Source organism: Bos indicus, chromosome 15 (assembly GCF_029378745.1).
Source record: "Bos indicus isolate NIAB-ARS_2022 breed Sahiwal x Tharparkar chromosome 15, NIAB-ARS_B.indTharparkar_mat_pri_1.0, whole genome shotgun sequence".
Lineage (NCBI taxonomy): Eukaryota > Metazoa > Chordata > Mammalia > Artiodactyla > Bovidae > Bos > Bos indicus.
Genome location: NC_091774.1, coordinates 29,134,291 through 29,154,835, shown reverse-complemented (window position 1 = coordinate 29,154,835; position 20,545 = coordinate 29,134,291). Strand labels below are relative to the sequence as shown.

Here is a 20,545-nt window from a genome sequence, read left to right as displayed (position 1 = left end):
TCTTCATTCCTTATTCCAGAAAGAAGTTGGTAGGGGCGCAGAGCTGGCTGATTGGGGTGTAGAAGAATGGAGAAAAGCAGGGGTCTACAGAAAGGAGGTTTCTGGCCCTGATCTGGTCTGTGGCAGCTTCAAGCTCCCATGGGGTCTGAAGCCCTGGCTTCCCATAGTCTCCCTGGGAAAACTTAGAGAAGGGATGCTGCTGTTGCTAGGTGACAGGATATACAGGTCCTCTGGGGCTCTGGCAGGTGGCAGCTAGGTTGCTAAGGCTGGTGATATGGTAGGGAGGGGGGAAACCCAGGGGAGGAGGTGGGGGAAGTTCTCTGGGTGAGCCAGGGGACCCAGAGGCTGCTCCCAGTTAGCCTGCAGAGTGGGGCTCGGCCATCGGCTGGCTCAGGGGCTGCTCTGAGGGGCCTCACACAGTTCTGACCCATGAACCTGCATCTCACTCCCAACCTGACGGCAAGCAGTTACATACTGTCCATCCGCAGTCTGATGCCTTTGGCAGGCTGAAGCGAGTACCCTCTCTCTAGGGTGCCTCAGCCATGACAGGTAAGGTAAGGAGGGTGGCTGTGAGTGGGGCTGAGGGATCACGAGTCAAGAGAGGAGAGTGTGAGTGTCCTGAGACGAGCCTGGATGGGAAGCAGCAGCCCTGAGTACATGGAAGGTTCTCAGAGATGACAGATCATGCTGGCTTTCAAGTATCTTCTGAACTGTTAGAGCCCATGGCCAGGCAGACCCCTCAGCCATGGCCACGCACAGGTGGGTATCCCCACCCTGGCAAGGAGGGGCCTCTGGATACGCCCTTGCTCACTCTGCCTTGGGCAGAGATGTCCTTATGGCAGCATGCTTTCCTTTGGACCAACCTCAGTCTCAGTTGCTACATTCAAAACCATTTTGTCTTGTTCTAAGCCCATAGATGCTGACCTGTTGGCAACTTGAGCTGAGCACCTTGGCCCCATCCCAGCTTATAATGGCTCCAGGGCAGGGCCTGGGGCGGAAGGGAGGTGTCGGGTGACCTGCCATTATCCTGTGGCCAGCCTGCTGTTCACTGCCATCAATTAAGAATCAGCCTTTGTGTTCAGGCACAGCTCTCAACTCCAGGTAGGGCCAGGGGAGAGAGCAAAGGTGGCTTACAAGTGAGGAAACTGAGGTCCAGAGGCACTGTGCTGTCTCGCCCCAGGTCACATGGCTGAACATTGTGAAGGGCTGGCGGGAGGTCTTAGTACATGCCTGTTGGGTTGAGTCAAACTGAAGGAAGCTGGGGTTCCCCAGTGCAGAGCCCTTGCCTCCAGCTGATTTTGCTGTTACCTGTCGCTCCTACAAATCCCACTGAGGGCCATCCTTCGGCCTCAGGAGGAGCAGCCCCTTCTCTGCAGCCTCTCTGAGTTCTCCTAGCAATTCTACTTTATTCAGTTTGCTTTCTGACAGTGGCTCCATCCAGCCCACTTTCCCTTCCCTGCACGGTGTGATGGGAAGGAAGGTGTCCCCACCTCTGCACACCCGAGGGCTATGCCTGCGCAGAGGCTGAAGGGGACAGGAAAGCCGCCAGGAGGCAGGCCACCCAGACTGACAGGGACCCTTAGGGGTTTGCCTTTGGAACTGCCTTTTAAGCTGATGGATCTCAAAGCTTGGCAGGGTTCTCTAAACCTTGTAATTTACCTGAACTAAGGAACAGCCATCCGTGATTCAGGCTGAGGTTGATAAAGAACCCCACAAAGTTTATATTGCCTTGGAAAAATCATACTCCCTTGGCTTGTCCTGAATTGTCCTTTAAACTTTAACAGGGAGAGAAATGGTGGGGAGGGAAGAGGGACTTTGGTGTTATAAAATCTGACTATTTACCTGCGGAGCTCTTTTTTAGCTACTATTTACCTTAGGTAAATCATTTAACATCTTCTGGGCCGAGTTTTTTCCTTCGGAACTCAGGTGTGATAAACCTTACTGTGATAAAACCTGACAGTGAGAAAGTTTCCATCAGGTACTTTACCTCCTAGTTTCGATGCACCTTTTCAAGCTCACAGAAAGCCGCATCTGGTCTTCTCATGGTCAAACAGACCTGCTCATGGTCCCGTTCACTTGGTGTTTGTGGTCTGAGGAGGGGTGTCTCTGCTCTTGTACCCTCTGAACTCTGAGTCAGGAGCACTGGCCTGAATCTAGTTCCGCCCCTTATCGACAGTGTGATCCTGAGCAAGTTACTCAGTTTTTCTGTTTCCTCATCTGTAAAATGGGGAGAATACGATCTACTTCACAGGGTTGTTGGTGAGGATTAACTGAGGTGACGCACACAGTGCTTTGATGTACAGAGGAACTGTTGATGTTGTTCAGTCACTCAGTCATGTCTGACTCTTTGCGACCCCATGGACTGTAGCCCACCAGGCCTCTCTGTCCATGGAATTCTCCAGGCAAGAATACTGGAGTGGGTAGCCATTCCCTTCTTCAGGGATCTTCCTGACATGAAAATTCACCCCTCCAACATGCCCCGGAGGCTTGGGGAGCAGGACTCCCCGCAGCAGTGGAGGAGGGTCTGAAGGCGGCTCCGCACAGGGAGGACTGAGCGGAACTGATTCTCAGTTCCCAGCGGAACTGAGAACTGATTCTCCCTGTTCCGCATGAGGCCAGAGAACCAGCTTCTAGTGGGCTGGTTTGGCTGCTGCAGCAAAGAGCTGCCATCTCCTGGCTGAAGTTTGTAGTCATTCCGGGATCTCTGCCTGTGAACCCTGAACTCGTGATCCTGCAAACGGTGCTTCAGCGCTGCTTCCGTGGCTCCTCCTCATCTATTACTTTGGAGTTGTACAACGTGAAGCTCCTTTCCCGCATTCCCATTGTTATTGTTCAGTCACTCAGTCGTGTCTGACTCTTTTGTGACCCCACTGACTGTAGCCTGCCAGGCTCCTCTGTCCATGAGATTCCGCAGGCAAGAATACTGGAGTGGGTTACCATTTCCTTCTCCAGGGGATCTTCCTGACTCAGAGATTGAATCCAAGTCTTGTGCATTAGCAGGTGGATTCTTTACCACTGAACCACCAAGGAAGCCCCCTGCTTTCCTGCCCACTCAGATGACACTGGGAGCGCTTGGTGAAGTTTCTCCTTTCTGGGCTGCCGTTTTCTAGAGGAGACTGTGCTTCATGCTGGATGGATGGAGCACGGGCCTCAATCAAGTTATTTAGCCCCTGGTGGCCTCAAGGATGTGTGTGTGTGTGTGTGTGTGTGTGAGAGAGAGAGAGAGTGAAAGAGAGAGACAGAGACACAGATAGAGCTAGACAGAGATTCAGTGTCTTCCTCTTAATGAGACCAAAATATGCATAGCATATAGCACATTGCCTATTACATAGTAGGAATGCAATAAATATTAACAACAAAAACAACAACAATACTACTAATACTTTGTCCATTCAGTAAGACACTGTTCTGGGCCTGGAGATATAGCAATGAACAAGTAGGCAAAGTCCTTGTGCCCATGGGGTATATATTGTATTACTTAAATTAATAATTCACAATATTAATATAGAACCTAGGAAGGGCTTGACATAATAGATACTAAACTATCATTAATTATTAATGAGAAAGCCTAGTAGAGGGTCTAGCATGTGTGTAATAGGAGCAGAGCAAATGGTAACTATTTTATGGTTTCATTAGGTCAACGGTTCTGACTTCAGGAAAGGAATTGAAGGATGAGGATGCCCTGGTGGGGAGAATGACCAGGGCAGTTAGGGGACCTGAAGTGATGTCATGGGACGTGTGTGATCTTTCCATGAACAAAGATTGGAGGATGCAGGAGCCAGAGAAGTGAAGATTTCAGGTAGCACAGATGTGGTCCTTTAAAATATGTAGGGCTGGACTTCCCCAGTGGCTAAGAATCTTCCTGCCAATGCAGGGGACACGAACTCCATCCTTGGTCTTGGAAGATTCCACATGCCGTAGGGAAACTAAGCCTGTGTTTCTCTATTGAACCCGTGCTCTAGAGCCCAAGAGCTGCAACTACTGAAGCCCGTGCACCCTAGAGCCCATGCTCTGCAGGAGAGAGAAGCCACCGCCATAAGGAGCTCACCTACCACAACGAAAGTGTAGCCCCTGCTCACCACCACTAGAGAAAGCCTGCACAATCAAGACCCAGGGCAGCCAAGAATAAAACATAAATAAAAGGTTAAAACACGTGTAGGGCCATCTCAAGGTGGAGGCAAAAAGGATGCTGAGGACAAATGGGGCCAGTCACATAAAGATGGCTTTCTCTTGGCAAAGAGAAGATTGTTATGAACCACGGAAGGACTATGAGTAGAAGCTGAATCGTGAAGGAAATTTCCGTTCTAGACAAAGGCAAGGCCAGTGAAGCGCTCTGGGGAATCCTGGGGGGATTTGGTGGAGCCCCAGAGGTTGCTGCAGCAGGAGGGAGGCAGGAGAGGAGTGGATGGGGGTCACAGTTCTTTCAAATACTGCAGCTCTGGCTTTTTCTCTGTCCACGTGGGGTTCTATATTAGATTTCAGAGGGGCCAAGGGCTCTGAGGCTGAACCAAATTTGGGGAAACCACTTATCTGGAAGACCTCTAAAGTCCTTTCCTTAGGGCCTATGATTCTGAAGAGCTTGCTGTTAATAAGGAACTTCTGTTACCTCCTTGCCAGATAAGATAGTCCTAGTGCTGATTTACTCATAACATTCTCTCTTTAAATCAATTTTCTGTCCTTAGTGATCTCATTGTAACTTGCTTTTCTCCTAGGTAGTATCAGGCATGAACCTTGTCCTAGGCCTTCTTGAAAGTCTGAGTTAATCGTGCCCACTGGCTTCTTGTGTCCCTGTATTTTATTTCTTCCTTAGTGACCTTTAGTAGCTTAGCAAGGAATGCAGTCTCCTTGCAGAAATGACATTGTCTTTATTCCATTTGGTTGTACCAGCTGATGCAGTCTTCCCTAAATGCATACTTTATTATAAAATTTATCAGCTTCTAGATAGGAAACTGGGGCCCTCTGGTCTTACAGTTTCTAGTTTAAGTTCAGGTCTTATGGGTCCACATCTTCGAGGAGATAGGACGGCAGGATGGAAAAGCAGGGGACTGGATCCCCAAATCCCAGAGCTTAGGGTCCCAGCCCTGACTCCTCTTGGCTAAGTGATCCTGCTCAAGTCACTTGAGCTCTTTGAGCCTCAGTCTCCTCATCTGTACAAGGAGGATCACTACATCTCAGAGAGCGGGGGTAAGAGGCAGAGAGATTCTTGGGACTTCCCTGGCGATCCAGTGGCTAAGACTTCATGCTCCCAATGCAGGGGGCCTTTTCGATTCCTGGTCAGGGAACCAGAGCCCACATGCTGCAACTAAGAGAGTTCACATGTTGCAACTAAGCCCTGGTGCAGCCAAATAAATACATATTGAAAAAAGGATTCAGGGTGATTCTGGATATGAATGTGCTTCTCAAGCCAGAAAATGCTGCTCTTGCTGTGTTCAGGTGGAGATGAGATGCAGCTGCTATTGTTACTATTCTCTTTAGAGTGTCAGTGATTCTTTCTTACCAGGGTAGGTCCTCTGACACCCTGGCAGGACCCTCTTCTCTGGGGATCAGAGGCATGATCATGCATGTAGTCCTCAGTGTCAGGGTGGGAATAGAACGAAGGTGAGGTGGGGTGGCCTCAGCTACGTTGTTCCCTTTCTGTTTCATGTCCGTGGGTGAACAGATGCTCTGCTCTGCCTGAGGTGGGGGGAAGTAGTTTTCCTTGCTTCTAGGAGAAGGAAATGGCAACCCACTCCAGCATTCTTGCCTGGCAATCCCAGGGACAGAGGAGCCTGGTGGGCTGCCGTCTATGGGGTCGCACAGAGTCTGACACGACTGAGGCGACTTAGCAGCAGCTGCATTCCATCCATAGAGAGCATATGGAGCACATGAGCTTAGATTTTGGGTGTTCTCTGAGTCTCCCACCGTGTCCTGCCCGTGCATAGTACATACTGTATTCTCAAGGAAGCACATGCTGAATGCATGCATGCATGTTATATAGGCAGAGACTGACTGCAGGAAATGCCTAAAGCATCAGCCACACCAGCAGGCAGAGCCCCTGCCAGCCCGGTGTGCTGCACGTTTCGTGACGGAAGACGCTGCTGACACCCCTGGACGTGTGTCCACCCCTGAAAGGGTGCCAAAGCAGCCTCTTGCCCTCTTCCTCAAGTGTTTCTTTCTCCTGCTACCCTGTGAGAGTTTCCAGTTGCATGTGGATTATGCGAAGAAGCTGGAAGCTGCTCTGGGAAGGAGGAGTGGAGAGAGGTGTTGCGGTTTTGAGTCTTAACTCTTGTTTACGAATTTCCCTGCTGTGATCATGACAGAGCTGCAGGCTGTGAGGTGGATTTAATCACGTCGCACGGCGATTGCCACATTGGCTGTGCTCAAACTCTCTCTTTCTTATCACTGGGGTTTCCAGGTGGGCTCAGGCCTCATCCCAGCCCCATCTGGGATGAAAACAGCTGGGGAACACCTCTGGTGGCATCTGGGATCTTTCCATTCAGACTTGGGTAATCTTGTTTTCAGTGTCAAATAAATCAAACTGCTAGGTACAGGGGTTCCAGTCTTTGGTCATTTGTTTGTCCTTTGTTAGCAAACATTTATCAGGTGCCTATTCCGTGCTAGGTCCTATGGTAGGTTTGGGGCTAAAAAGATGGAAAAGACACAGACCTGGGCTTCTATATACAGTGGTAAAGAATCCACTTGCCAACGCAGGAGACAAGACAGGTTTGATCCCTGGTCCAGGAAGACCCCACATGCTGTGGAGCAACTAATTCCATGTACCACAACTCTGGAGCCTGTGCTCTGGAGCCTGGGAATCACAACTACTAAGCCCACGAGCCTTACTGAAGCCCATGAGCCCTAGAGCCTGTGCTCCGCAGTAAGTAAAGCAACGAGAAGCCTGCACACCAAAACTAGAGGGTAGCCCCTGCTCGCTACAACTAGAGAAAAGCCGCGCAGCAGTGAAGACCCAGCACAGCCAACAACAAATAAATAAGTAAAGATAACAATAGAGACACAGACACTCCTCTCAAAGCTCACAGTCTGGTAGTAACTCTGATGTTTATAAAACAATGTGGCAGATGAATGCATTTCAGGTTTTGGGGAATCACTGTTGGGGTGGATCATTGCTTGGGCATTTGAGGTACTTTTTAGAGGCAGATGTTTTTATTTGAGCAAGAAGGAAGAGTGAGGGGAGGTGAGCTGAGGAAATCTGAGAGGCCTGCCAAGATTTTCAGGCCTGAGAACACCTGTCTCCGGCTATCCTGGGTTAGTTCTGGGCTTCAGAAAAGTTTGTCCAGAGTTCTTGAGCCCTGTTTTTGGTTTCTTCCATGTTCCCCCTCTGTCCTGAACTAATCTCGCCTCACTTCCCATATTTAGCTCCTCAGTTTCTCAGTCTTTGTCAAGGGCACAGATGTTTGCTGCAGATGGCCCCTGGGGTCTCAGTGGCACAGAGCGGCAGCAGGGAGGGTGAGGGAGAGGCCGGGGGCAGGACCAGGCCTGACTTCTAAACCACTTCTCCAGGTCCTCAAACCCAGGCACAGAGCTCTACCCCCAGGGCTGGAGGGAAGAGCCCTGGGAGACAGAAGAGGGCCTGGGGCTGTACATCCACCTTCTAGCCCACTGTTCCCTCCACCCGGCATGGCCCATCTCCCTGCATCCCAGCTCCTATGCAGCCCTTGGCCTCTGCTGACCTCTAGCCAGGCCCACACCCTGGTCTGGCTCTGACAGCTCCTGTGTGTCTCATCGCAGCCTGTGATACTCAGTTGTTTGGTAAAACTCCTGTTTCAGGAGTGAAACAGATTGTTGATAACCATCAACCCCTTCCTACCCTCCATGTGCTCTAGGCGCTGAGCTCCGTGAGTGCATGGCCCACGTCTGCTCTGTCACCAGCGAGTCTAGTGTGGGTGCAGAGAAGGCACAGCACCCATTTCTTGGGACGAGGTGGGGCTGTGCCAGGTTCTAGGGGTGGCTCAACCTGAAGCATGAGCACCCAGCCGTTGCTGGGACTTCACCCTGGCCCAGCCCCCCTGAACTCCAGGGCAGGGTGGGGACCCCGAACCTAATCTCCATGGAGAGCCTGCATGACACCCCGAGGGGCCCAGACCCCAGCTTCGCCTTCTGTGCTTGCTGCGCCTGTGCCTTTGCTCCAGCCACTGCCCCCGCCCCCTTGCCACTGCACTGCCATGCTTTCTGCTATTCACATGCACTTCCTCTTGCCTGGAGAGAGCCTGCTTCAAGGTCAAGTGCAAGTACTGTCTCTTCTGGGATGACTCCCCGGCTACCCCTAGAGAGAATCTGCTGCCTTCTCTGCTCCACCGGTACCTCGCACCTTCTCTGGTTATTGGATTGCTCACACTGCCTTAGGATCCTTTGCTTAAGGAGCCGCCCTTCCTCTGGATTCGAGCACCTCCAGGCCAGAACCCAGGCGTTGTACCCTCTTGTTCCACTTCCAGCCGTCTGGAGGCTGGCCAGTAGGAGGGGCTGATTAAATGGCAGTTGGAAGGCTGCAGCTACTTTGGGGGTCACAGCAGGTGGGGGGCCTGGAGAACAGGAGGGCGCCTAGCCCTTCTTTGCCTGTCTTGCTCTCTTGGGTCTTTGCATGGCCCAACTCTTCTGTCTACCAGCCAGGAAGGCACCACGAGGACTGAGTGGGCTCCTGGACTCGGCCTCTCTTTGAAGTGGACACCACTCATGCTCCCTGACCCCCGCTGCCAGCAGGCTGCCCGCTGACCGGCCACTTTCCTGAGTCCCACCAAGCCCAGTAACCTCTGGGCCTCTATCAGTAGCAAGTTAAGGAGGAGAGGCAAGGAGGACCTGCTTTCTCCAGGGTAGCCCGAGGGTTGGACTGACCTCAAGTGTTGAGCCCTCTACTCCTGTGACTCATAGTGTATTGGGGCCTCTTGGGCAGTAACCAGTTAAGACCAGGACGGCTAGTCCTCCCATCCCAGGCTTCCCTCCAGGGCTCAGCTGTAGGTATTAGATACCAAGGGACATGTTCCCCTTGAGGGCCGAGGCTCAGACCTCTTCCCAGGGCCCTCTCCCTCCCTAGCTCCTGTCTCACTGGCACATCTGGTTGAATAGGTTTGAGGGAGAAACAGTATGAAGACAAAGCCACAGTGTAGGACCTGGTCCAGGGAGTGGCCCTGGGGTGTGGGAGGAAGAGGGAAGGCTGTCTCATCTCTCCCAGGGCTGGGAGCTATAGTTGTCTGGGCCTCATTAGAGGAAATAGCAGGTTATGAGGCACAGTGGTTTAATGGTTAGCTCAGAGACTGAAAGCTCGCTGGGTGCCATCCTGATTTATGGCCTCACTGTTGCCTGGCCTTTGGGGCCCCAGGCCCCTCCTCCCCAGTGTGTTCACCTGCCCCAACTTGTTCACACAGCATTGAGCACCCAGCTCCTGCCCAGGGCAGCGGAGGGTCAGTGTAGGTCATGCCCCCCGATCTGCCATTCCCTGGAGCAAGTTCTATTTAGTCATAAAGTCCTGACTTCTGCACAGGGTTCCCTGGTTTACAGAGGCTATTCTCATATATCACTAGGCTAACCTGTGTGTATGCCTAGGGGGTGGTGTGGATATTTCTGTTTTATAGAAGGAGACGGTGAGTTTCAAAGTCTCGAGACTGATAAGCTCACAAAGGAGCTGGCCATGCGACCTTTGACTCTGCAGGTAGTGCCCCAGCAATCTGCCATCAAAACTGCCTCCTGGGACTTTCCTGGTGGCTCAGTGATAAAGAATCCACCTGCCAATGCAGGTTTGATCCCTGGTCTGAGAAGATCCCACATGCCATGGAGCAGCTAAGCCCGTGTGCCACAACTGTTGAACCTGTACTCTAGAGCCCAGGAACCGCAACTTCAGAGCCCACAGGCCCTGGAGCCCATGTTCCACAAGAGAAGCCAGTGCATTGAGAAACCTGTGCACGGCAATGAAGAGTAGTTCCCGCTCACCATAGTAGAAAAAAGCACAAACATCATTGATGACCTGGAGCAGCCAAAGTAAATAAATAAAACTATAAATCAAAAAACTGCCTCCTATGTGGCTCCAAGTGACACCAGGAAGCTGCCAACACTCAGGCAGGCTGGTACCGCTCCCTCCTCCATTCTGAGAGCCCCGCAGGATGGAGCTTCTCGGCACACAGGCTGGGCGTCTAGGGATGGGACACGGGAGGGTGTGTGCTTCGATCCTGGCTGAATTACAGAGTAAAGCGGCGAGCCCTTCCTGGCCCCGGCTACCCCAGCCCTGGGGCCGGAGTGTTGCCAGACAGTCCAGAGGAGTGTCACGGGAAGTGCTCGAGAGTCAGGAGACCAGCACCTGAGGGCCCCCAGCAGGTCATCCCTTTCTCCCTGGACATAGTGCTCCCCCCTCCCCTCCCCTTCATTTTCATGCTGGTTGTTGGCAACTGTGGCATCTTGTCCAACAATTGGAGAAGGAAGGTTCCCTGGGTTCCACCTCCTCCCCTCCTTGTCCTCAGTTATCCTCCCTGAAAAATGGGATTGATTCTCTTCACCCCAAGACCGTGGAGAAGCTCTCAGTGTTCAGAGGAGAAGGAGAGCAGGCAGAGCCAACAAAAGAGAAAAGTAGATCTCCATGGCACCCTAGATTGTTCTAAGTCAGTGCTCTACTGTTTTCTTTAAAAAGAAATGAGTCAGTTTCCCCACAGAGGGGGCAGAGGGCCACCATTGTGTCAAGACAGTCCCTCGCCATTGGCAAGGTGGTGCCAGTCTCCAGCCAACAAGCCAGGAGACCTTGGGTAAGAGAGAGGCAGGATTTAGGAGGGCTGAGCTGACAGGATAGCCCCGGCTTGGCTGTTGGAGGGAGGGGAGGGCAGGTGGGGACCAGGGTGACTTAGGTGGGACCTCTTTTTTCACCTGGAAGGTGCTGCAAAGTTGTGAGCTGATGACCTCTTAGGCTGCCTGAAGAGGGGAGACCCTCCCTCTCCCAGTCCTTGGAGCCCCCACACTTACGACCCTGGCTCTTCGATCTTGTGAATTTTCCATGGCCTGGAGCTGAGGTCGCCAACCCAAGTCAGGATGAGGGTCTCTCAGGACCGGGCCCTGGCTGGCCAGCAGGTCAGCGATCCCCAGGCAACATTGGCTGGAGGAGCCCTAAGTGCAGGGCAGGCCTTGGTGGTTCCTGGCGTCCAGCATCTCTATCCCCTGGCGTAGCTGGCGCGTGCCTCCCACTGCCGTCTTCCAGGAGTGATTTGGGGAGTGTGGGGCAGGTCAATTAAAGCAATCCTCCAGGTAAAGTTGCCAAACTGGAATGATTATGTTTTGTAACCTGACACCTGTCTTAGTTAGGGGCTGGAACAACACCTGGAGTCATTCCTGGGACCTTCAGCCTCAGAACAGGCGACACACCTAGATGTCGTAAAGGCCTTCCCGCCTGAGTGGCTTCCACCCAACTGGGTGTTGGCTGCTGGTGATGTTAGAAGGCCCTCTCTCTCTCTATCTCTTCTAGATGAGTGATTTCTCCCTGTGTGGGTGCTGTGTTTGGGGTTGTGGGGAGTTAGGATGACAGAGTTTACTGCTCAGTGGAACCAGATTGTTGCCATGAGTGGAGCAACCGGATTGGAAAGTCCATGGAGAAGAGGTTCCCTCCTTTTTCCCTGGACCGTGGGGTGACGCTGTCCTGGGTAGGCTTATATATGGGGTTCCAGTCAGCAGCCCTTCTAAGCATTTCTTAGCCCCACCAAACCAGTTATTACTTTTGGGTTGGCCAAAAAAGGTTTTTTTGTTTTTGTTTTTGTTTTTCTGATTTTTCTGTAACATCCTATGGAAAAACCCAAAGGAACATTTTAGCCAATTCAATATTTTGGCTATTACTGTTGGTGCTCTGGCTTGAACACGGGTCCCACTCCTCACAGGGTCCCTGCTGATTCACATCTTGCCATATTCTCAGGGTTGGAGCCACCCCTTGGCCAGTGGGGTGTGCAGAGAGACCTTGGGACTGCAGAACCACACAGCTGGAAGGGATTTGGGCAACCGTCATTTCCCATCGTTTTTATGGGTCAGGAAACTAAGTTCCAAGTTCCCAAGGTCACACAGTAAATTAGTGTTGGTTTCTGAACAAATCCAGATCTTCGTCCATTTCTCAGCCTGGACCCTCCCCAGGGACCAGCCCAGGTTAGATCTGTGCATTGGGCCATCATCTCTTTAGTTCTCACCACAACCCTGTCAAAACTCCCATTTGACATTGAGGAAATAGTAGCTCATGGAGACAAGGGACTGGCCCCCAAGTCGTACTGGGCTCTTGGCAGTTTTGAGTCTGGCTCAGGATTGAATGTAGCACAGGTGTCTGGAAGCCCTGGGTAATGGCCTGGGGAGATATGGCCCGTGGAAGACCCTGGTGAGCTCTGAGCAGGAGGAGGAGTATGGGCTAGATTGAACAGTTTACTGGCCTAATTTTGGCTGCTCCGTGAGGTATGGCCTTGGACTTGTCTCTGAGCAGCAGAGATCTGAGCTGGTCTGAAGTGTCTCTTGAGCCAACCACTTTCCCCCAATCAAGGGTGGTGCCTTTAGAATCAGAAGTTTTGGGCAATGTGAACAGCCCGTGATCTTAGAACAGGCGACATCAAGGGACAGGCTGTGAAGACACAGGCAGGCATGTCCCTTTCAAGGAGGACCCAGCAATCAGGCAGTGGGAGGCCAGTGGGTTACCCTGAACCAAGCTTTTCATGCTTCTTATATGTATTGAGCTAAACATCGGGCCCCAGGCTTGCATCTCCTCACTGGGTTCTCAGGTGATGAACCAGGAAAGAGGTAGCTGCCTGGGCAAGAATGCTGCTGGGCGAGGCTGGCTGGAGGGCTGATTACTCAGGCCTCCTGGCTGCAGCTCTGGGGCAGCTCCCAGGGTCTGGGAGCCGGAGGAGAGGCTGGAGAAGGAGATACGTGGACAGGATGAGGCAGGGTCCTTGCAGGGAGGAGGCTCACAGTGTGCAGGTGGAGGTGTCATGGCCTGCAGAGAGTAGAGGGCTCATCCTTCCAGGTGCCTGGGGCGGGGGTGCGGGACCAGCTGGCTGGATGTTCCCCGCTCCCCCACCTCCGTTCATCCAGAGGCAGCTTCATCTCTCCCTCAATCCCTTCCTGTCCTGCTCTTTCTGTTTTCTAACCATCTCTTTATATGTGTGTGTGTGTGTGTGTGTGTGTGTGCTCACTCAGTCATGTGACTCTACGACCCCATGGACTGCAGCCCACCAGGCTGCCTAGTCTATAGGATTTTCTAGGCAAGAATACTGGAGTGGGTTGCCATTTCCTTTTCCCAACCAAGCTTTTCATGCTTCTTATATGTATCGAGCTAAACATCGGGCCCCAGGCTTGCATCTCCTTACTGGGTTCTCATCCAGTTGGTTCGATCCCAACCCAGGGATCGAACTTGCGTCTCTTATGTCTCCTGCATTGGCAGATAGTTTCTTTACCACTGTGCCACCTGGGAAAAGATGTATATGTATATACATCAGTTCAGTTCAGTCGCTCAGTTGTGTCCGGCGACCCCATGGACTGCAGCATGCCAGGCTTCCCTGTCCATCACCAATTCCCAGAGCTTATTCAAACTCATGTCCATCGAGTTGGTGATGCCATCCAACCATCTCTTCCCCTGTCATCCCCTTCTCCTCCTGCCTTCAATCTTTCCCAGCATCAGGGTCTTTTCCAATGAATCAGTTCTTCACATCAGGTGGCCAAAGTATTGGAGTTTCAGCTTCACCGTCAGTCCTTCTAATGAATTTTCAGGACTGATTTCCTTTAGGATGGACTGGTTGGATCTCCTTGCAGTCCAAGGGACTCTCAAGAGTCTTCAACACCACAGTTCAAAAGCATCAATTCTTCAGCGCTCAGCTTTCTTTATAGTCCAACTCTCATATCTGTACATGACTACTGGGAAAACCATAGCTTTGACTAGACAGACCGTTGTTGGCAAAGTAACGTCTCTGCTTTTTAATAGGCTGTCTAGGTTGGTCATAGCTTTTCTTCCAAGGAGCAAGCGTCTTTTAATTTCATGGCTGCAGTCACCATCTGCAGTGATTTTGGAGCCTTCACTGTTTCCAGTCTCTCACTGTTTCCATTGTTTCCCCATCTATTTGCCATGAAGTGATGGGACCAGATATACATAGTGTTTATTTATTTTTGACTGTGCTCTTTGTTGCTATGCATGGACTTCTCATTGCAGTGGCTTCCCCTGTGTGGCTCTAGAGCACAGGCTCTGTAGTTGTGACACACTGGCTTAGTTGCTCCACAGCACTCGGGATCTTCCTAGACCAGGGATCGAACCAGTGTCTCCTGCACTGGCATGTGGATTCTTCACCACTGAGCCACCAAGGAAGTCCCCCAGCCATCTCTTTAGAGTCCCCTCCTTTTCCCTTCCTCCTCCCTTTCCTTTTGTTCCTTTTTTATCACTTCATCTCTTTTTCTGACATTTTTCTCTCTTCCTTCTTCCTTTTGCTTCTGGTTCCAGTCCGTGGGTCAAGATCAGAGGACGTTTTGCCAGGGCACTCATATGGTCCAAGCTTCAGAGCCCCTCCCTGCATGGCCCCTGTCAGGAGGCCTGTCTTGGTTCTGTGTTCACATGGTCATACTATTCTGTAAACTTTGCAGCAGATTTTTGGGGGTATTCTTTTCCGTAAAGTGAGTCCCTCGAAATATATCAGCTTCAGGCCTCACAAAATCTGGCTATCACTTGGTCAAGACTGTGGGCTCTGGTCCAACCGCTGATTATGTAGACTATGGGCATTTTATTTAATCCTGCTACATTTCACCATCCTCATCTGTAAAGTGTGGATAATCAGACTGGCCTCATAAGACTGTTACAGGATTAAATGAGATATCCATGTCTGGTACCTAAAAAGGATTTCTTGAATGGAGCTATTATCGCTATTGATTTCACAAAATGTATGTTTACAGAGTTCCTGCTAGAGCCAGGCACTGGGGATTAGGAGATAAAAGACGCAGTCTCGCATGCACATACCTCATAGTTTACGGGAAGGGATGTGACGCATCCATAAATCATTCTAAATTAGTAAGATGTTCCAGTAAAGGGATAAAGAAAACTCTTTGGGGGTTTGGAGAGTTTTTCCTCTTTCACTACCTTCTTTCCTTCCCCCCCTCCCTCTGTCTCTCTGCCCCTCCCTGTCTTCCTCCCACCCTTCTTCCTTCCTTCTCCCTTCCCCCATCTCCCCCCAGGACTATTTTGCCTTGATATATAATAGGTAAATACATATGTAAATATTCAATAGTATGGTCTATCACTTTCTTTCTTTCTATAGTTCCTTTTGGAGAAGGAAATGGCAACCCATTCCAGTGTTCTTGCCTGGAGAGTCCCATGGACAGAGGGGCCTGGTGGGCTACAGTCTATGGGGTTGCCAGGAGTCAGACATGACTGAGCAACTAACACACACACACACACACACACACACACACACACACACACACACAGTCTATCAATTGCTGACTGTTTTTGATTGATTTGATTTTCACATCAGCACCCATCCACCCATCCATTCACATGTGCCCACCCAATCATACAACCATCCAACAAATATTTTCTATAGTTACAGGTTATGATATTAAAGGTACTGTGATGTTAGACTATGTGACTGGAGAAAATATAAAGCTCTTGCCCTGGAGGGCTCAGCCTGCCCAGAGACTGCACTTCCCCCACTAAAACAGGAGCTTTTGAGGGCAGCAAGGTGTATTGATCGATTTACTCAATCAGTAAATCTGCATTACAAGGATCCTGGGTGATTTGAATGTTCCCCTAAGTTTGAAAAATGCTGGGCTAGATCTCTTCTCACACTGGAGAGTGGGTTCTTGTGCGGTTGTTTAGTTGCTAAGTCAGGTCCGACTCTTTTGCGACCCTATGGGCTGTAGGTCACCAGGCTCCTCTGCCTAAGAGATTTCCCAGGCAAGAATATACTCGAGTGGGTTGCCATTTCCTTCTCCAGGGGATCTTCCTGACTCAGGGATTAAACCTACATCTTTGCATCTCCTGTACTGGCAGGCAGATTCTTGACCACTAGTGCCACCAGGGAAGCCCTGGGGAGAGGATAGAGGCTGTCATTTCTGGAGCAAGCTGAATTCAGAGACTGAGGCTTGACATCCATGAGTCCTTGGGGTTTCTTCCAAGCAGCAGAGTCTATGATTCCTTCCTCTGAGCCCAAGTAATTTGAGATCAGTGTCAGGAACAGACCCTTTTGTTTGAGCCTTTCCTAGGAAATTAAGTGAGGAAGGGTGCAGCCTGTGGGCATGTGCTGGCAGTGGCTCCTCTCACCAGAGCCCAGTGACTCTGAAATACAGCACACAGGGAATGCAGTACCTGTACCCTAGGGACAGCAAGGGGCAGCCCGGCTCGCTGTGAGGGATGCTTCAGGTGTGGCGCTCTGTTCAGTCTCTTTGCAGAGGAAATGTCTCTTTTCACTGCTTGCCAACCCTTCTTCCAAGACCTGGGTTAGACCCCAAGGCTGTAGAATTGAGTCTTAAATATCTGCACCGAAGAAGCACAGGGGAAACCCTGGCTGATCTCTGATGGGTGGGAGCTGACCTTTCTCTGGCCGGGATGAACGTCCCTGGGTTGGGGAACTAAGGTTGGGGGCAGGAGGGGAAATGACAGGACTCATTTGCTCCACAAAAGGGGCAAAAGGCCAGCACATAAATTGTGCTCCCATGTGCCAGGCTTTTACACCTGTGCAAAGAAAGAACATCACCTTATTTAGTCCCTGTGGCCACCGTAAGATGTGGATGCTGCTCTTCCTCTATTTTACAAAGAAGGAGATGCAGGCTCAGATCGGGCTGGGATCCAGGTCTGTGTGACCCGGCACACCCAGGTCTCTTCCACTGTGCATGGGTAGGCCTTGCATGGGTCAGGGAGAGGATCTGCAATGGCCTCTGCTGTCCTCCAAGGACCTCTGGAAAGCCACTTGGGTCCCCCGAGCAAGCTACCAGGTGAGCCTGCCTGGGTTCCAGGGGGCAGTTTCTACATTGCCAGTGTAACTTGAAATCAGTTTCAGAAAAAACATTTTCATTCAGGCCTCTCCCCCCACAGTAGGCAAATAATGAGTTTCCGATCATTTCAGAGGCAGCCTCTTTCTTTTCTTCTGTCTCTAGAGGCTACTCATAGCTTCACCCTGGAGAAGCCCAGTGGTTTAGAAGAAGGGGGAGCAGTGGGGCTGGGAGATGCTGCTTTTCCTCTGAACTGTGCTGTAGATTTGAGACTCTGAACATACAGTACTTTGATAACTTTTTTAAAAAAAGAATCTGGTTAGAAATTAAATAGTATAGATGGAAACTTCATTACATTTATTTTCTCAGGGTCAAATAATGAACAGCTTCTACATGGGATTAACTCCATGAACAGGTTTAAATTTTAACTATAACGGTTCTGTCTACCTACTACCTTGGGCATGTTAGTTAGCCTCTCTGTGCCTCACTTTCCTCATCTGTAAAATGGATTGTTACAGAGTCCAAGCTCCCTCTGCTCACAGCATGACAGGCCAATGAATCAGAGACAAGGCATTGAGACAAGGAATATGACTTTATTTGGAGAGCCATCTGACTGAGAAGATGGCAGACTAACGTCTTGAAGTAACCATCTTACCAGGTTCTGGATGCAGGTTTTTTCATAGAGCAGAGATGGGGGGAGGCGGTGCGTGTGCACATGCGTGCTGGGTTGTGTCTGACTCTGCGACCCGGTGGACTGTAGCCCTCCAGGCTTCTCTGTCCATGGGATTCTCTAGGCAAGAATACTGGAGTGGATTGCCATTTTCTACTCCAGGGGATCTTCCCAACCCAGGGATCAAACCCACATCTCTTGTGTATCCTGCATTGGCAGGTGGCTTCTTTACCACTGCACCAGCTGGGAAGCCAGGAAACAAAGTAAAAAGGCCACTAATCTTGCAACTATCTCTTAGAATGGCAAGTCTCAAGCAGGGGATATGTTAATTTCTTCCTTCTTGTCATCTACATGTGGACCGAGTTCTGAACAAAGGCACTTTAACATTCAGGCAAAGGCACAGGATAGTCTCAGAGGCAGGACATTATGTATGATTATAATAACAAAAGCAATGAACAGCAAGTCAAAGAAACTGTTCCAACATAGAGTCAGAATTGGCTTTTCCCTGCAACAGGATGACAATAATATATATCATCTAGGACTGTTGCAGGGATTAGGTGACTTAATATTTGTAAAGTGCTTGCAATGCTACCATAAAAATATTGTCAGTGATTATTTTTTTAGCCACAGGTTAAATAAATCACCACCTTTGGAATGTGTTGGGTTTTTTTTTTTTTTTTACTCCCCCATGGAGTACATGGCATGTTGGATCTGTCACGCGAGTGTATGTTCCTCGGTTCTTTGTTTTGTCACAACAAAGATTTGGAGTGACGGACATTAAAGCCCCCTCGGCCTGTCACAGCTCTCAGGTCTTGGATAGACCGTGTTATAGCTCTCAGGTCTCGAATGGACCATGTTATAGCTCTTAGACAAGTCAGTGTTACAACTCAGTGTTACAGCTCTATTTTATTTAGAAGATAGCAGGAAAATCCATCTTCGAGGCGTGAGGGCACGTTGATCCAAAGACGCGAAGAGAAGAGCTCCCAGCGTGCAGGAGAGGGAGAGAGAGAGAAAGCTAGCTTTGGCTCCTCTATTCATATGTTTCTCTCTCCCTGGGCCTGTCCTATGTAAATTGGGCCAGCCAGGAGTGTTGTTTGTTTTACCTGAGGTCCTCACTCCAGTCCTCGGACCTTCTTTTGTTCTATTTTTGTGGGCTTTTCCCTTCCTTGTCTTTTAGCCACTGCCATATTGGACTCCTTTTCCCTATTCTACCTACCTAACAGATCCTAGTTCTTGAACTGAAGCAGGAGATAGGTGGGACCCAGGCAAGGCATTTACAACTGGCATCCTGTTTACGTTTCTTGGGGCAAGAAAAAGATGGGCTTCGTGTTAGAGCTTACATCTAGCCTGTTTGCATTTCCTGACTCGGGGGCTAGGTGGGTTCCAGGTTAGATGTTTACAACCAGCCTCCTTCTGTTTGCTCTCCAAAGTGGAAGGAAAAACTGAAACAGGGTAAATAGCCAGGACTTGTCTCCTGTGGACACCACAGGGTGACAGTCAGGGCAGGAACAGAGAGAGGCTAAACTTTGTTTGAGCAAAGGATCAGAAAGTCATGTATTTCCCATCCTTGGGGCAAGGAGACATTTCACATGTGCAGAAAGGCTCCTCTGGGGTCAAAAAGAGGAGACACCACCCTGTAATATATGATGCTAATATGTGATCCCATAGGCCTCTGGGCTGGAATCCATCTTGGAAAATGTTGCGCATGCATGTTGGGGAGGGTCCCAGGGTAGGTCAGGTGAGGAAAAAACTAGATAATTAGCCAAAGGTAAACAAAGACCTGAAAGACCTGTCCTATATAAATGATTTAACTGCTTCTTCGCTGCTCTCTTCCTCACAAGGGGCAATGGCCACACCCTTTCTTTCTGGGTGTGCATCTGCCTTGCTTCTATCTTAACTAAGCAAACAGTTTCTCTGTGTGCTTTCCCACTTGTTCCTGTGCTGTGTCTCTAATAATAACTTCATACGTATTTTTACAGTTTTTACCTCCTTGAGAAATGCATTTTTCAGTGGGGGCAAGATCCAGGGAAAATTTGCTTCTAACCTCTAGCCCTTGCTGGTCTGGTAGTTAGGATTCCTGGTTTTCATCCAGGCTATCCAAGTTCAGTTTCTGGGCAGGGAATTAAGATCTTGCTTCATGCGACTGCTCACGGCTGCCTCTTCGAGATCACAAACAGGGATCAAACCCGTGTCCCCTGTAGGGGAAGCACACGGAGTCTTAACCATTGGACCACCGGGGAAGTCCCAGAATGTGTGTTTTGATTACTGTGTGCTGAGTAGTCTACACCCCATTAGTCTTTTTACTGTTTCATCAACAATGCATGCTTTTTATTCAGATTCCAGCCTCATCTTTTGCCAGTTCTGGGGGTGAGGGCAGGACATTACTTCTTGGCCTCAGTTACCTGTGGGGTAAAAATAGCTGCACAGTCTGGTCCATGATGTGGTTGTGACAGTGGGAGGGGAGGACATTTGTGTAAGGTCTTCTGGCTCAGATGGTAAAGTGTCTGTCTACAATGCAGGAGACCTGGGTTCGCTCCCTGGGTCGGGAAGATTCCCTGGAGAAGGAAATGGCAACTCACTCCAGTACTCTTGCCTAGAAAATCCCATGGACGGAGGAGCCTGGTGCAGGCTACTGCCCATAGGGTCGCAAAGATTCAGGCACGACTGAGTGACTTCACTTTCACTTTCTTTCACCCACTGTGCAGGACTCTGTCAGTGTAAGGGACCCATTCATTATAGATGTGGGACTTGGGAGAATTTTGAAGGCCCTGGTGTAGTCCATGTACCTGCTCCAGGAAGGGCTGGACTGTTCCGCAGATGCGATCTCACCCAAGTTTTGCTTTGTTGTGTGCTTGGCTTATCCTGCATCTCCTTACCTTGTCTTCTTTCCCAACTCTGAGCTTATAAACAGATCGCTGAAGAGTTCCCAGTGCTGTGTGCAATGAGGAGCCTGGACCAGAGGAGGCAGCT

General features: G+C 50.3%; 2 protein-coding genes across 3 annotated transcripts in view; one reads left to right on the top strand and one right to left on the bottom strand.

The window, feature by feature from the left end:
* Nucleotides 1–11,190, bottom strand: part of TMPRSS4 (transmembrane serine protease 4) — a 39,826-nt gene extending 28,636 nt beyond the window's left edge. Inside the window, exon 1 of one of the 2 annotated variants that reach the window (XM_070803494.1) lies at nt 10,939–11,190. In XM_070803494.1, coding sequence (XP_070659595.1) covers nt 10,939–10,971 — 33 coding nt within the window. In that variant the 5' untranslated portion in view covers nt 10,972–11,190. The remainder of the gene's footprint in view (nt 1–10,938) is intronic. The other variant, XM_019975866.2, reaches the window with a different exon arrangement.
* A 5,654-nt stretch (nt 11,191–16,844) lies between these two features.
* The window catches only part of SMIM35 (small integral membrane protein 35), an 80,660-nt gene continuing 76,959 nt past the window's right edge, over nt 16,845–20,545 (top strand). Inside the window, exon 1 of the mRNA XM_070803221.1 lies at nt 16,845–16,908. Coding sequence (XP_070659322.1) covers nt 16,845–16,908 — 64 coding nt within the window. The remainder of the gene's footprint in view (nt 16,909–20,545) is intronic.